At 39.2% G+C, this 13,904-nt stretch overlaps 1 protein-coding gene across 1 annotated transcript in view; it reads right to left on the minus strand.

The window, feature by feature from the left end:
- ERBB4 (v-erb-b2 avian erythroblastic leukemia viral oncogene homolog 4) overlaps window positions 1–13,904 on the minus strand; it is a 375,133-nt gene that overhangs the window by 135,363 nt on the left and 225,866 nt on the right. The window contains exons 14-16 of the mRNA XM_009996938.1: window positions 13,193–13,286; window positions 11,489–11,643; window positions 5,366–5,440 (exon numbers count right to left, since the gene is read on the minus strand). Coding sequence (XP_009995240.1) covers window positions 5,366–5,440; window positions 11,489–11,643; window positions 13,193–13,286 — 324 coding nt within the window. The remainder of the gene's footprint in view (window positions 1–5,365; window positions 5,441–11,488; window positions 11,644–13,192; window positions 13,287–13,904) is intronic.

Here is a 13,904-nt window from a genome sequence, read left to right on the forward strand (position 1 = left end):
GCAGGAATGTTCTTATTTTAAATATATTTGAAAATTATTTTGCAACTTGTGGTAGCAAAGCAAATATCGAGCTTTTATTGAGAAGTCTCTGTGAAGAAATCTGTATATGACCTGACAAAACTCCAGTGCTTGGTAAGTATTTTATTTTAGGTCACCCTGTGACTTTGTCATGACACTCCTCATGGAACTGAGAAGCTTCCTGTTACAATGGGGCTGTACATATGCACACCTCACTAGGATGGACCTTGTACTCAAACCACAGAGAACACTTGGCATGAAGTCTGAGGGCAACAGAAGTACTGTGGATGTTACCTTGTGTGCTAAGCAGACCAACACCAAGACCCTGCACATTTCTGCAAAGAACCTGTTTCCTTTGTAACACTCAGCACTGCACTAATGTTCCTTCACCAGCTGAAGAAGGCAGAGGGGCTGGGACATACCAAATGAGACAAGAAGGGCCATCACACCTACATCCTCAAGCAGACATACTAAGGCAACTTCTGTTACCTCAGTATGGCATTTCTGTTCAGCATACACTGCTGCACAGTCATGAATATTACCCAAACCCAACAAATGAGCACAGGTGCTGAGGAACTTGGTCTATGAGCATCAACAATCTCAATGTATTACAGGAGAAGTTTGCACATATTCCACTCTTTGTATAGCAAACCAGTACAAACGTCAGGTTTCTGGCCTTATTCTATTCTGGGTACTCTCAACAGGATCCTCTAACTACAGGAGCCACAAAATGGATTTTGAAGAGCACTAGTGTGACAAATTGTTTTATTTCGTTCTTCCCACCTTAGCAGTTTATTTCTCTCTATTGTACAGATCCTACCAAATCCTCCCATGCTGTGAGACCACACTAGACAACCCTGCTGAGTAAAGCAGATTAACTAGAAACCCTTACAGATCCCAGACAAATCTTTCTGAACATGTTATAGAACAGAAGATTTAATACAATGAGAGTTGTTTTTTTAATCTGTGGACAGATCAGTACAGCAGAAGAGAAGAAAAACCCACCTGGCCCCCTTCCTATGTAGACCAGTCTCACTAAGTGGAAGGGGCAAAATTGGAGGAGCTCATGAAATCACTGTAGTGACTTTCAATCATGTCACAGAGATACTCAAATGTTCCTCTTAAAGCTCCAGGCTGTGAAATGTTTTTGCAACAATAAAAGTGCTCACAGCAAAGGTCTGTTTGAGAATCAGTTCAGTAACAGCAAGTTTTCATGCAGAACAGGGATTTCTCGATCAGTCTGTCCTAAATAGATCAAATGTAAACTCAATCCAGCCCACAGAGGCAGGATCAGAAACTGTTATTCTAGTCTTGATTGTAAAAATCAACTCTGTTTCTTCAACTGTTCTGATACTGCATCAGAAAGCTCCATCTTAAAAGTCCCTCAAGAGTAGCATCTTAGCATCTTCTAGCAATCAAGTAATGTGCCTTAGTTTGAACTCACAGATCCCTTTTTTCCTCTTATTTCATACAGAGAGTCTCTTCCTCTTCCCCTCCAGAATGACTATAATTACTCCCTAAAAATACAGAGCATATGGAATGCTTTCCTCTAAGCAAAGGAACAGAGCACCATGAAAGCAATGAACATAAGCAGTTATTAGAGGTGGTTTCTCTTCCCCACCATCTACCCAGAGCTGCTGTGAGTTTCTGTTAAGTCACACTGTGCAGGGGTACAAAACAGCCATGAAAGGATCTGCCTGCATTACACAGAGTTTACTGTTAATTTGCTCTCATACACACACACACCGAGTACATAAACCCATTTTTTTGTTCAGGAAGTGATGATTTGTTGAGAGGACATCCTTTCTGGATATAAAGCCAGCATTAGGATTGTGATTTCAGTTAGCATCTTCACATTGTTTTATGTGACCACTTGAATGTGGTGGTCCTGGCTAATTAGTTTCTGTTAGTTACAAGGGAAATGTCAATGACATTTTCTTAGGGCATAGAGAAACATCAGCTTACTCAAACCAATAACAGCAAATCCACTACCACATGCTTCTGATCATACCTTCAGATTTCCAATCTCTCATGCACTGAACAACAAACTTCACTCCTCCTTTGATGATCTCTTCTCTCTTAGCATTAAACTGAATTAATCATAGGAAGGATGAACACCTTTGAAATTCTTATTTTAAATAAAAACTTTGTCCAAAGCCTAGCTTCAACAACTGACTCAGCTAAACTTTTCTGGTGGACTTAGCAGCAGAGAAGCATAGAAGAACCAACATTTTGTGAAAGTCTGAAGTAATTTTTTTGTAATGGACAAGAGCCAGAAAATCTACCCAGCAGACAGACTCAGTGGATCACACAAACTACCGTCAGAAACATTGTGACAGGGACACTGAGAGCTACACATGGATATGTTACAAACATAAGCAAAGGCTTTCCCTGCCATTCCATTTCAATTGCAGTAAATCAAGAGCTATAATGACAACAACCAGAATTTACAACTAACTGCAAGCAGAAGAGGCACTCATTTCTCCCATGACTTCTAGCTCCTTTGGAGTTTGAGCTTTTCCTGGCAGATAAGAACAAACTGAAAGCCTTTCTAAGGATAAATTGAACACATGAAAATAAATGTGGGTCCTCTCAGACAAAAAAAAAGGCAAACAAGATCCAGGAAGTAACCTAAGAGTAATTTGAAAATCTATCAAGTAGCCCAGAGGAAAAGGGGAAAAACAACTCTTATATGTGGCACTGAGCTGGAAATGGGAAAAGCTTTTCTTGTATCCTTTTGCACAGAACTCTATTGAGTTAAAGGTTTTAAACAACCAAACACCTGTGCAGAAAGACATCTCATCCAAAAGAGTGTTTTATTTTTTTTTCCATGAAATATGAGGGACCAAACGTTAGCCCAAAAACCCAAAGTTCCACCGGTCATATGGAAAAGAAGCCATGTGATGCACATCTGATTCACCTTTATGACACACAACAGTAAGAATTCCTTTGCTATTCTACCAGACTCCTACAAAAGCCCTCAAGTCAATGAATCGTGGCAAAACCAATTTGCAACCTGCAAACTGGAAAGAAAAGCAACACTGCTATGAAAATGGAAATAGTTGCAGATGAAAAATATCTCATTTGTGGTTACAGCCCTGCTCTCTCTTCCAGCTTTCTGAACAGCAGAGAACCCTGCCCTTCAACTTACTGCTAATTCACATCAAGGAAAGAAATTCAAGTCAATTGCTAAGGGTAAAACTGAGAATTAATTATTTTAAGGTTTTTAAGTCTAGGGACAGCACGTAATTGTTAAAGGGACATGAAGGTTCTTTCTAAAGTGAAACACGTTCATTTTCTATTTATACTCCTACTGGAATAAAAAGTATCACTTTGCCAATGCAGTTTTGCCCATTTCAGCCCAAACAAAATGATCATTTTCACACACACAAAAAAAGCAGAATTTCACAAATCTAATCAATATAAAGGTATGAAATTTCCTTTGGCTTGAAAGTGAAAGAATACATACAACTTGACATTTAAACACAGTGCAGTAAATTTCCTAAAATACATTCAGCAAATTTTGAAAAACAGTAAAAATCCATCAGATCTAACATAAACATTTGAGAGTCTTCCCCCTCAGACTGACTGAAGCAGGGAATTACTCACTTGAAGAGAAGAAAAATTTCTTTAATTTCCACTCCCCTTGATAATTTGCCTTACTACCTCGAGAGCAGATGCAAGGAGACAAAACCAGTAATTTACACAAAATAAAAAAAGAACTAACCATTGCCTGCTAACACGTGCCTTAAGCCTGGCACCTTACTAGGCAACACTTCAGTGTTGTGTCACCACGTCTGAGGTCTCACTTCAAATACAGGGTATCTAACCTCCAGTGTGATTAAGAGGAGTCTTCCCATCAAAAAAAACCTGGCTATTAAGCAGTTCCTCCAGAGACTACCTGAGCATTTTCAATGCAAAGGTGAGTTGTGGAGTTATACAACTTAAACGGTGAACAAGGACTAACTGGCTTTAAGGCTAACAGAGGAAGCTAGAGCAAGCAGCCTGAAATGCTCTAAGAGAACTACTCTACAGCCAACAAGCTGTCTTCCTAGTATACAGCCCTTAATGTTCCCACAAAAGCTGATTAAAAATGCAGTTGATGGAATACATGTCTTTTTTTAATTGGTTACTAAAGCAAAGAACTTCGGCATGGCCTTCATTCTCTGTAGTCGGGTAGGTCTTTTCAAATTATGCAAATGATAATACATTTTCTGTATTTGTACTTTGAGTAAAGTTAACAGAATGGAGACCTTTAAAACTGATTGCTGGTTTTGGGCAACTCCATTTGGATAAGTAAATCTGAACACTGGAGTATCTCGAGCTGGATACCCCAGAACAGAAAGATTAAAAACCCAAAAACTAGAATATCGAAAAACTCAGTCTTTCTTCATTGCTTATTCATTGGCCCATGAATTAAATCAGAACTGATATTGATTTAATTAAACAAGTATACCATCTGATAGCATTTATAGAATACTGTTTTCCAAGTCCAAACATGTTCTGCCTCAACAGCTAGAAACAGGAATATTCTCATTAGGTACACAAGTAGGAAGGAAAGGCAACCTTAAAAATCTTTATTTCAAGACAAGAAAAAACCCCAAAGTAAAATCTTACTGAGGTGAAGTTGATTGAAAGGATATATTTTTCATCCAGCCTTAGCTCATGACAGTAATCCCAAAGCCTGGAAGTCATACTAACCAGTTTGAAATTAAAAATAAAACCCCTCAATGACAATGAAGGGCTTTCATGAAAAAGAATGCAGAGTATAATTAGAATGTTTTGAGATTCTTCCTATGTTAATTTGATTGTGATTATTGAAAAAAAAACAAAAACAAATTGTGGCAAGGTGACAATTTCATATTTTTAACAGAAAATGAAAGAAATAATCAAATAATACTGTTGTGTGAATTAGGGAAAAAATTACGCTTTGCTGAAACATTTACTTTATTCCACAGAGAAGTATGGAAGAAAAAGCTTCATTTGCTTTTAAGCTGTTTTAAACAAAAAGAACTACAAACAGAAAAAAATACAAGTGAGTTGACCAGATCTTTTATCATGCTCACTTCCACTAAAATTTCATTAAGAAATATGCATTTCAGCAAAAAAATTCAGAATTAAACCCTCATAGGTTTAACCTAAAAATAAAAATACCACTTTCTAATCAGCCTAAATGACTAAGATATTTAATTGGCTTTCAAATGCAGAAATAACTTTGCATGTTCAGAGGCACAAGTTATATTCCACCCCCGCGATTTGTGTTTCTGAACAAACTGGATAGTATGACACTCCTGTGGTAACCAGGAAAGGATCTTGAGAACAAAAATGGAGAAGTGGTGGATGTTACCTAGCATGTTGTGGTAAAGTGGACTGTCGTGTCCATGGATAGTAAATGCAGTCATGACTAGCGGGACCTCTACACCTGCAGGCAATTACAGAACAGAAGAGGTCATTTGCCATTCACAAGGACATGCACACACATGCACCCTTGTCCACACGTGGAGGATGGAAGACACACAGGGAACGACCACTCAGCAAGTACCTATCCATCAGGCCGATGCAGTCCTCGAGACGTGGCCCTATGCACCTGCAGCAAATCCAAATGGGAAACAGGGAGAGAAAGAGAGAGATCTGTTATTCACATCTCCAAGGAGCAGGAATCCTCTCTTTGTGCCACAGTCTTAATTATCATTCTCAAGAGAGACCCAAATCACCACAAAATTATAGCTTGTGACAAAAGCAAGCCTGCAACAAGAACAATAATAGCAACACAAACAGCACAAGGTTGGACAGATTTTGGCTCAAACAACATTTAAGGCAGGTTTCACCTGTGTACGTGGGAGTCCTGACAATAGAGTTGCTTTTTCTGGATGCTGTCTGAATCATCAAACCAGTCATTACTGCACAAAAGCTGTTCATTTGCAAGATGAGACCTCCAGGAGCACAATAAAACACTTTTTTCCTTTCTGTAATTGATGCAATTGTTCATTCTAAGATCCTATCTAGGGCAACTGCAGAAATATTTGGACGCTGACTACACTTTTATCAGGGAAGCTCAAGGATGAGCTTCTAATAAAAAAATAGAGCAAAAATGGTGTCTGCTGATGCAGGCATTTTATTCTGCTTTTCCTGAGATGCACCTGCAAAATCAGCAGCTGCTCCCCAAAGGCAATGGGAATGCAGGGAATCTTTTTATGCATCAGGACTAAAGCACAGTTATGGGGAAAGACCCCCACAGCCATGGGAGTCTCTGAAACATGGACATGCATAGATTTTTCCTTGCCCTCATGGGAAGAAGTAGGTGAAGTGGTGCCCTAGGTCCTCTGCATTGAAACAGCAACTCAATTACTGACTTACACAGCAGTCAGGATTTTTAGATACAGAAAGTTAAGCCTTTTGGGGACAAAACAACTTAACACCCTTTAGTGCTGAATGCCCAGCTAGTCCCTCTGGAGCCACGAGGAGAGTATCCAGCTCTCAGCATTTCAAGGAAACCAAACCAGGTACCTCAAAAATCTTTAACAAAATCTCAAAACCATTTTATTAACAGGCTTTTTGGCTGTACATCTATGTATGTATACGTGTATGTATGTCTGATGTACACGTCAGGAGACTGAAACTCGCTTCTGTTGAAGCATTTTAAATTTAAGGTAAGATCCCCAACCCTTTTAAAAATCTCCTGCTTTCAGTTTGTCTTCCATAGGGGGGGGATATGCATGTCAAAATCTGAAGGAGTTCAAATATGTTCCTATGAGATCATCTTTGCACTTCACCATCACTTGCCATTCATCAGCATTTAGGTTAGCTATCATTCTGCCATTATAAAATAAATTAATTCAGTTTCCTCCTACCTGCCCATAAGGGAGAACAGAATATTAGTGAACTTCACCTGTTGGTTTTTCACTTGAAATTTTCTGACATAAAGGCTGTGACATGCAAACAAATTGTAAGGATTTCCTGAATAATGGTTTCCATCAGCAAATGGATAGACATAAAAAGGATTCATTAAATGCCCAGGTGCCCAGATAGTGTATAAAACAGAAGGAGTAGACATAAATGTAGTTCAAAAACATAATGGAGAAAACTCCTGATGGCTGTTTTTGAAATTTCAGCTGTCCTGGGCTTCAGGGTTTCACAGTTCAGGACTGTCCGAATTCTAACCAGTGTCGAACGTATCCAACGTTTCTTCCTTTTATGGAATTCTCTGCAATTTTCAGAAAACCAGTTCAGCAATGAAGGATGCCCAAAAAAAGCTGATCAGAACTTCCATTGCCTAGCAGACTCGGAGAAGCTAAGCTATAAATGAAGTTCTTGCTATAAATAAAAAGAAACCTTCTTCAAATTACAGTTCTGAGAGTCCATTACTAGTTCTGGTAACTGGCCCACTCACATAAAGAGCCTGTTGTCTTAGAGTCATTTCACATCTGTACATTTATTCTCTTGGACTTTCAGAGAATAGGCCTTGAATCCAAGAAGACAGAGCTGTTTGAACCTCATCCACTCCAAGCTGAAATACCATTGATTTTTATTTCAACTTGTGATCTTCTTCAGTGGGTTTCCCAGCCCAAACCAAAAACTCTGTCCATGTGCAATTTCCATTACTTCTGGGTCATGTGGAACAGTTTCCTACTCCTTGAATGGCTGCCCTGATAACATGGAGTGAAATGCAATATTGCACGAGTAATTGTAGTATCTATTAACTAGTTGATTTGCACCACTAAATCATCAGTCATTTTTCCTCAAGGATTGATTTCCTTGGTTTCATGCTTTTTGACAAATACAAGCACAAGTAACACGCAGCACTGGCACTCCATTCACCTCCAGGGTTCCTTCTTCTGCTTGGAGTCTGGATGATATTTTTATTTCCAAGTTCACTCTAAAAATGGAACTGGTTAACTGATACATGCCAATTTCTTAAGGATATATTTAGTACCTTTACAACAGTCCAATATATCTTATACAGAAAGTTACACTCAAAGCTCATCCGAGCTTTACAGATGATCATCCTCTGAAAGAAAATGGCAAGTTAAAACAGTTCAGAAAATTGGAGTAACAAGTGTTTTTTTCCAGAAGCAGCCGTTTTACCCTCTCTGTCACAAATGTTGTCTTTCATCAATTTTCATGTAAGAATGAAACGTGGGGTTTTGACTGCACACAGATGTGGAGCAGCAAAGTCACTTCTAGTCAGATGAATTCTCAAAAATCTTTGTCATTGGAAACAAACAAAACAGATTATATAACAGCATAAGCAGATTAATTCTGGACAGGAGAAAATCTTAGTTGTGGCCATGACCTGGTCATCCGTCTATTGCTATGGATGGATAAAGCCAGACAACTCAAACCCAGGGGGTTATTGAGCCACCAGGGTGTGCACACTAGTGGGGACAGTAAGAAAGCTGAACTGGGGGGCAGGAGGAAATTTTGCATCAACAAAATAGTATGTTTCTTATTCAGAGCTTGCTGTCATTGAACTTGTACTATTGTTTCATAATGCCTTCCTGAAAATACACTTTAGGGGCAAGACAGTTCCTCTGCCTTCAAATCCCTTCTGGTCCATACACATGTTGAGGCTCCCACAACTTCTCTGGTCCTGGCTTAGAAGGATAATAAAGTTTTGGTGAAGAGTACTACACTTCCTTCAAAAGCTGTGTGAGAAAATGCCTTTCTGTGATGAGAGGAGGCATCCAGTGAGATCTCCCATTTGTGTCTTGCCCGGCGAGGAAGCAGACTGTCAAATGCTATTATATAATTACTATTTTATTTCAGTGGAAGAGTTCCATTTTGGCTGGCTCTACACAAAGAGGTGCCAAATGCTTTCTGACTCTCTTGAATTAAATGGAATAGCTGTCCCACATGCCTCAGATCTGCTCCAAACTGGCTTCAAGTAGCTGATGTTTATCATGGGGATGCAAGACCAAGAGCACAGTTGTTGCATCCACGGAAGTCACTCCTTCATAGTTCTCTTAGTCAATGTAAGATCATTAACAGGACTGGATAGTTACATACATTAACAGAATCAGTCATTATACTTGAATAAGGGAGGACAATAGTGATACAATATCTCATGCTCCAGGATGTAAAGCCATCATCTGCAAGTGCCATGACAGAACTCCGGAAACACAGAGGTGGGACAGGGATCTTCCTTGGTGAGAGCAACAGGTGGAGAAAACTAGGAATAACATGAGAACTAACAATACATTTTAGCAAGCATCCTTATTCTGAGAGCAGCAGTGAAGGAATAATATCACACCATGAGTGCTTCTCTGCAGCAGCTCAACACTTTTTGACAAGTATGGAAGCTGTACTGCAAGGCATCAGCTTTATTCCACCAATTGATCTAACAGAGAGAAGACATTCTAGGTGAAGTCAAATTACAGATTCTCTGTACCATCCAGTCGTGAGCCAAATATCAAGATGTGTTCCTTCTACAACCTACTTCACTGAAGAAACCTGATGGAGGGGAATTTAAATATTAATTTCTAAAGGAAGGGTATGAAACTAGATAATTCAGTATTGAAGAAGAGAAGAGAAATTGATTCCCTTCTTCTGTGGGCATATTCAGTCCCCAACAGTGCTGGCTAGAACAGAGACAACCCATAAACCCCAAACATCTGGGGCAGTCATTAACAGTTTCATTAACACGCCCAAAAGTCTTTAGGAACATTGGAAAATAATACCCATGCATACCCAGATTTGGGGGGGGGTAATGGGGTGGGTACTTTGAGGAAAAACAAAATACTCAGAAATAGACACATTAACCCTTTAATAAGCAGAGATGAGGATTTCAGTGAGGAATAGTATTAGACTCATGGGAAAGGGATAGCTCCTCATCTTGGAGATGATCACACTTTTGTACATGTAACCTAGTGAAATCAGCTGAAAAATAAACAAAAAAGACAAGGAAGGGAAAACTGAAAGTTCAAGGATTCAGTGACAACCTAATTCAGCTTAAAGGCACCTTGTGTCACCAAGGGTTGCTAATGAATGCTGGCAAGTTCACTTAAAACTGCGTAATGTCTTTCCTATTCATTTAAGAACTAGAATGCCAGGCTTTCATCACAAGGCAAAAAAGCCTCCCTTCTTTAACCTGTTCTATCTGGGGGGATAAAACCAAGGAACCATTTGCAAAATACTGACACTTATGACAAATGGTAAAGGCATGGAAAGACTTCTGCTCTTTTCCTGGTCTAGGAGAAACACAGCTGTGCCATGAAAATTAGTAACCATCAGATCAAGTTAGACCTCCCTAGAAAGAGGGAATGGGAAGCGCCACATCGTTGTCTTCTGAGAGCCCAGTGGAGCTGTAAGACACTTCTCATGCAGGGCGAACACTAAATCTATCATCCATAACTGGGTTTGTCAGATTTGATCAGAATTGGCACTTCCACCATCTATTAAGGTATGAGCACAGCTCCTGAAGTGAGCTCACCTTTCATACTGTTTCTTCTTGTACTTGTCTTCCACAATAGCAGCATTTTTATTTTTGTGTAACTGATTTAAAGGGTCTGAAGGGAAGACAAATCTGTACCAGATCCTGGCTGTTTCTTTGCGATCTCACTTTCATTTCCTTAATGGCTCCACTGTAATTAGATTTGCAAAACCAGCAAAAGGTTTCATTTTGAGTGGCAACAGCTGTTGACATCAAGATAACATTGAATAATTTACTGGCTTAATTTTAGCTGCAAAACAATAAGAGCCTCTTGTTGAAGATTATTCCACTAGCAGGAGTTTTCTCTTTTCTCCCCTGGCTGCCTCTTCCTTTCTTTGTGTGCTGGACACAAGACTTAATGAGAAGTGTCTTACTGAGAAGACATTTATGACTGATGAGGCCCATGTGAAACAATAGTTGTGTATGTGGCTATTATTATTTTCTTGCATAGATTCTTAATTGTGGCTCAGATACCTGGGCGGGGTATTTCCAAATGTAACAAGTGATGTTGGGCACTTAGACAAGACTTGAGAAACTGATGCTCAGGGAATACTCCTGTACAAGTCTGGTTTCAGATAAACCCTTAGCATCAGTTCCCATATAAGGAGAGAGCAGTAACACTTTCATCTTACAGTATTGTTGCCAGGTTAGCTCACCAATATCAAGAAGTAGAGATGAAAATTCTGTCAACAAGGAAATACTAAGGAAAAGCGTAATTTTACAGGCCTACAGGTAGGTAAAAGTCAACGGCAGCATTTGGTCCAAACCAGTGCCGACTAGAAGGAAAGCTAACAGCACTGCTGTGAAAAGTTCTTCTCTAGGGTTTTCAAATGGAGTGTAAACTTTTTTTTCTGATAAGCTCCTGGACATTCACTATTGGAACCCAAATGTTATGAGACCTGAAAATTAAAGGTTATCTTGCTGCTCCACATACACTGTTTTCAGAGGCGGGACAAGTTTTTTTACCAAGACAAACGCCATAAATCACCCCGTGCTATAAACAGTCAATAGGATAAAACACTTCACAGAATCAGCACGTACCCTTGGGTGCAGTTTGGATGACATGGATGGCACTCACGTTCTTCATCAGCATATTTGAAAATAAAGCTGTTAGCCCCCTGTAAGCCATCAGGACATTTTTCCACACAATTTGGACCATCCTTAAAATGGAAACACTTTGTGCAGTGGTCAGGTCCCTGGAAAGCATAGAAAAAAGAAATGCACTGCATTTAAGTTACTCTGTCTTTTCCTGCTGCACTGGAGCTGCAGGTCCCACACTAAAAGTACACTCAGCAGTAACTGCAGGGGCACTTCTTTCCCAATGCACAGCTGTATGACTCCAGTCTCTGATAAGGAGCTGCAGATGTGTAAAACCTGGTGCTTCCAGCAATAAACTTACTCTCTTGAGCATAAGACTAAATTCCAGCTTCTAAACAGGTTTCTCAATACTGCTGGTGTGCTTAACACGAGTGACCTCATGCCTACTTTCACTCTGAGAAACTTCCTACAATATTGTTCAGTACTGAACCACATTTGCAAACTACAATGGCCTCTCACTGGGATCCTCTGCACTGCAGAATTATTTTCCACACTGCATTCACCCCAGGGTATTTGGTCACAATGTTGAAGAACTACAATGCTATGTCTTCTTAATACATAGGTAGACCAGACTGTTATGAACTATAAACCAAGGCTCCTGGGCAAGGTAAAAGCCACATTTTAAAGCTATAATGTTACATTAGTGTGCAACCAGATCTGGTGATCAGGCTGGGCATTGTTCTAGGATTTTATGTTCATGAGCCTTGCTACAACTACAAATATCCTTCGTGGGTTGAACACTTGAAAAATAAGCTTTTTACTTTATAGGTTGTGTTGCAGAAAACTCAGTATTGCAAAAAAAACCCCATTGTTTTGTTGTTTGGTTTTTTTTTTTCTTTCAGTAGGTAACTCACAGAAATAAGAAAATAAGTTACAGGTTAAATTTTCTCCATGAGGAAGAACCTAAAATACAGCTTCTCATTACCCAGGATACTTGCGATTTTTAATCTTGACAACATACATAGAGACCAAAAGAAACAGACAACTTCTACCTCACAAAACAGCAATAATCTTTGAAACAAAATATATTGGCCATTATCCAGGTAACAGCTACAATTAACATAAATTTAGGATGCATGAAAAAAATCCTCTGTCCAAACAACCTAAAAAGGCCAACCTAAATTTAAAAAGCCCCCACAAAACAAATAAAAAAACAAACAAAAACCCCCCAATACATTGTTGAAGCTGAGAGAGTGAGACAAACTCCCACACTTTGTTGTGGAGAAAAAGGTAACTGAAGTTGTAGTAGAACAGGACAGAAATTAATTTAAAAAATTAAAACAATGATAAAGGAGGGTGCTCAAATCACAACTGCAGGCTGTAATTTAAAAAAAACAAACAATAAACAAACTGTGCATCTGTACCACTAAGGCATTAAGACAATTCAGGGGAAAAAAAAGGACATTCATTTTCAAACCACTTAAAGGAGGCTGATCCAAAGAAGTTTATTCCCAACATCAGTTAACATGAGCAAAATTCTTTTCCTACCTGCAGAACATGCTTATTTCCTGCTTTTGTTACCATTAATTTTTGATAGCAGCTTTAAAGTCTGTTAGTGGAAAACGCTTTAGCACACTTTAACAGTCCATACAGCCCGTAATGAACTTTAACAAGCTACAGCCCATAATAAACCAAGTTTGTTCTTACCGGCCCATAGCACGTGATCATGTTTTCTTCCATCTTTTCACACTGGGGATCACACTCCATGCAGACAGAACCATTTGCAAACTCTCGGAATTCCCTAGGAAAACGTTTTGCATGCAGATCATCAGAAGGCCAAAGTGAGACTGAACACAGTTAAAATGGCTGGCTTTCCACCTGGTGCAAATGACTGTAGCTCGTCAAGGTCAGCAGAGTGTGCCAGCTGAGACCACTGCTGTTAATAACATGGAACCAGCTGAAAGCCATCAGCAACCTCATTCCCAGGCAGGTGAAGCAGCAGACATCTTGTTTACCAGGATAAAGCTAGAATTTTTTTTTTCCTCCTTTTTCTTAAGAAATAGGGACCTTATTAGCAGGACAAGGAAGCTTATTTCTTGGGTTTTATCTATGGATTTGTCCCTCATGGCTCAGATTTGGGAAGGCAGTTGTTACATGTGAGACACCACTGTCAGATAGGAAAGGATTAGAAAGTGCTGCTCCTTTTGTTTTAGTTAAGCCTCTGTGCACACTCCTGTTTTAACACCCATTCTCCAAAAGGTTCATAACTTTTTAATCAACAAGAATTCTAGACTGAGGTCTCAATCTCTAAATGTAAAAAAACCCCAATTAATCCTTTTCTCATTTATTTCATGTATCCACAAGAAACTATCACCCAAGTGATTTATTTAGTTTTTATTATCAACCAATTTTAAGAGGG

Source organism: Chaetura pelagica, unplaced genomic scaffold, assembly GCF_000747805.2.
Source record: "Chaetura pelagica isolate M959 unplaced genomic scaffold, ChaPel_1.0 scaffold300, whole genome shotgun sequence".
NCBI classification, from domain to species: domain Eukaryota; kingdom Metazoa; phylum Chordata; class Aves; order Apodiformes; family Apodidae; genus Chaetura; species Chaetura pelagica.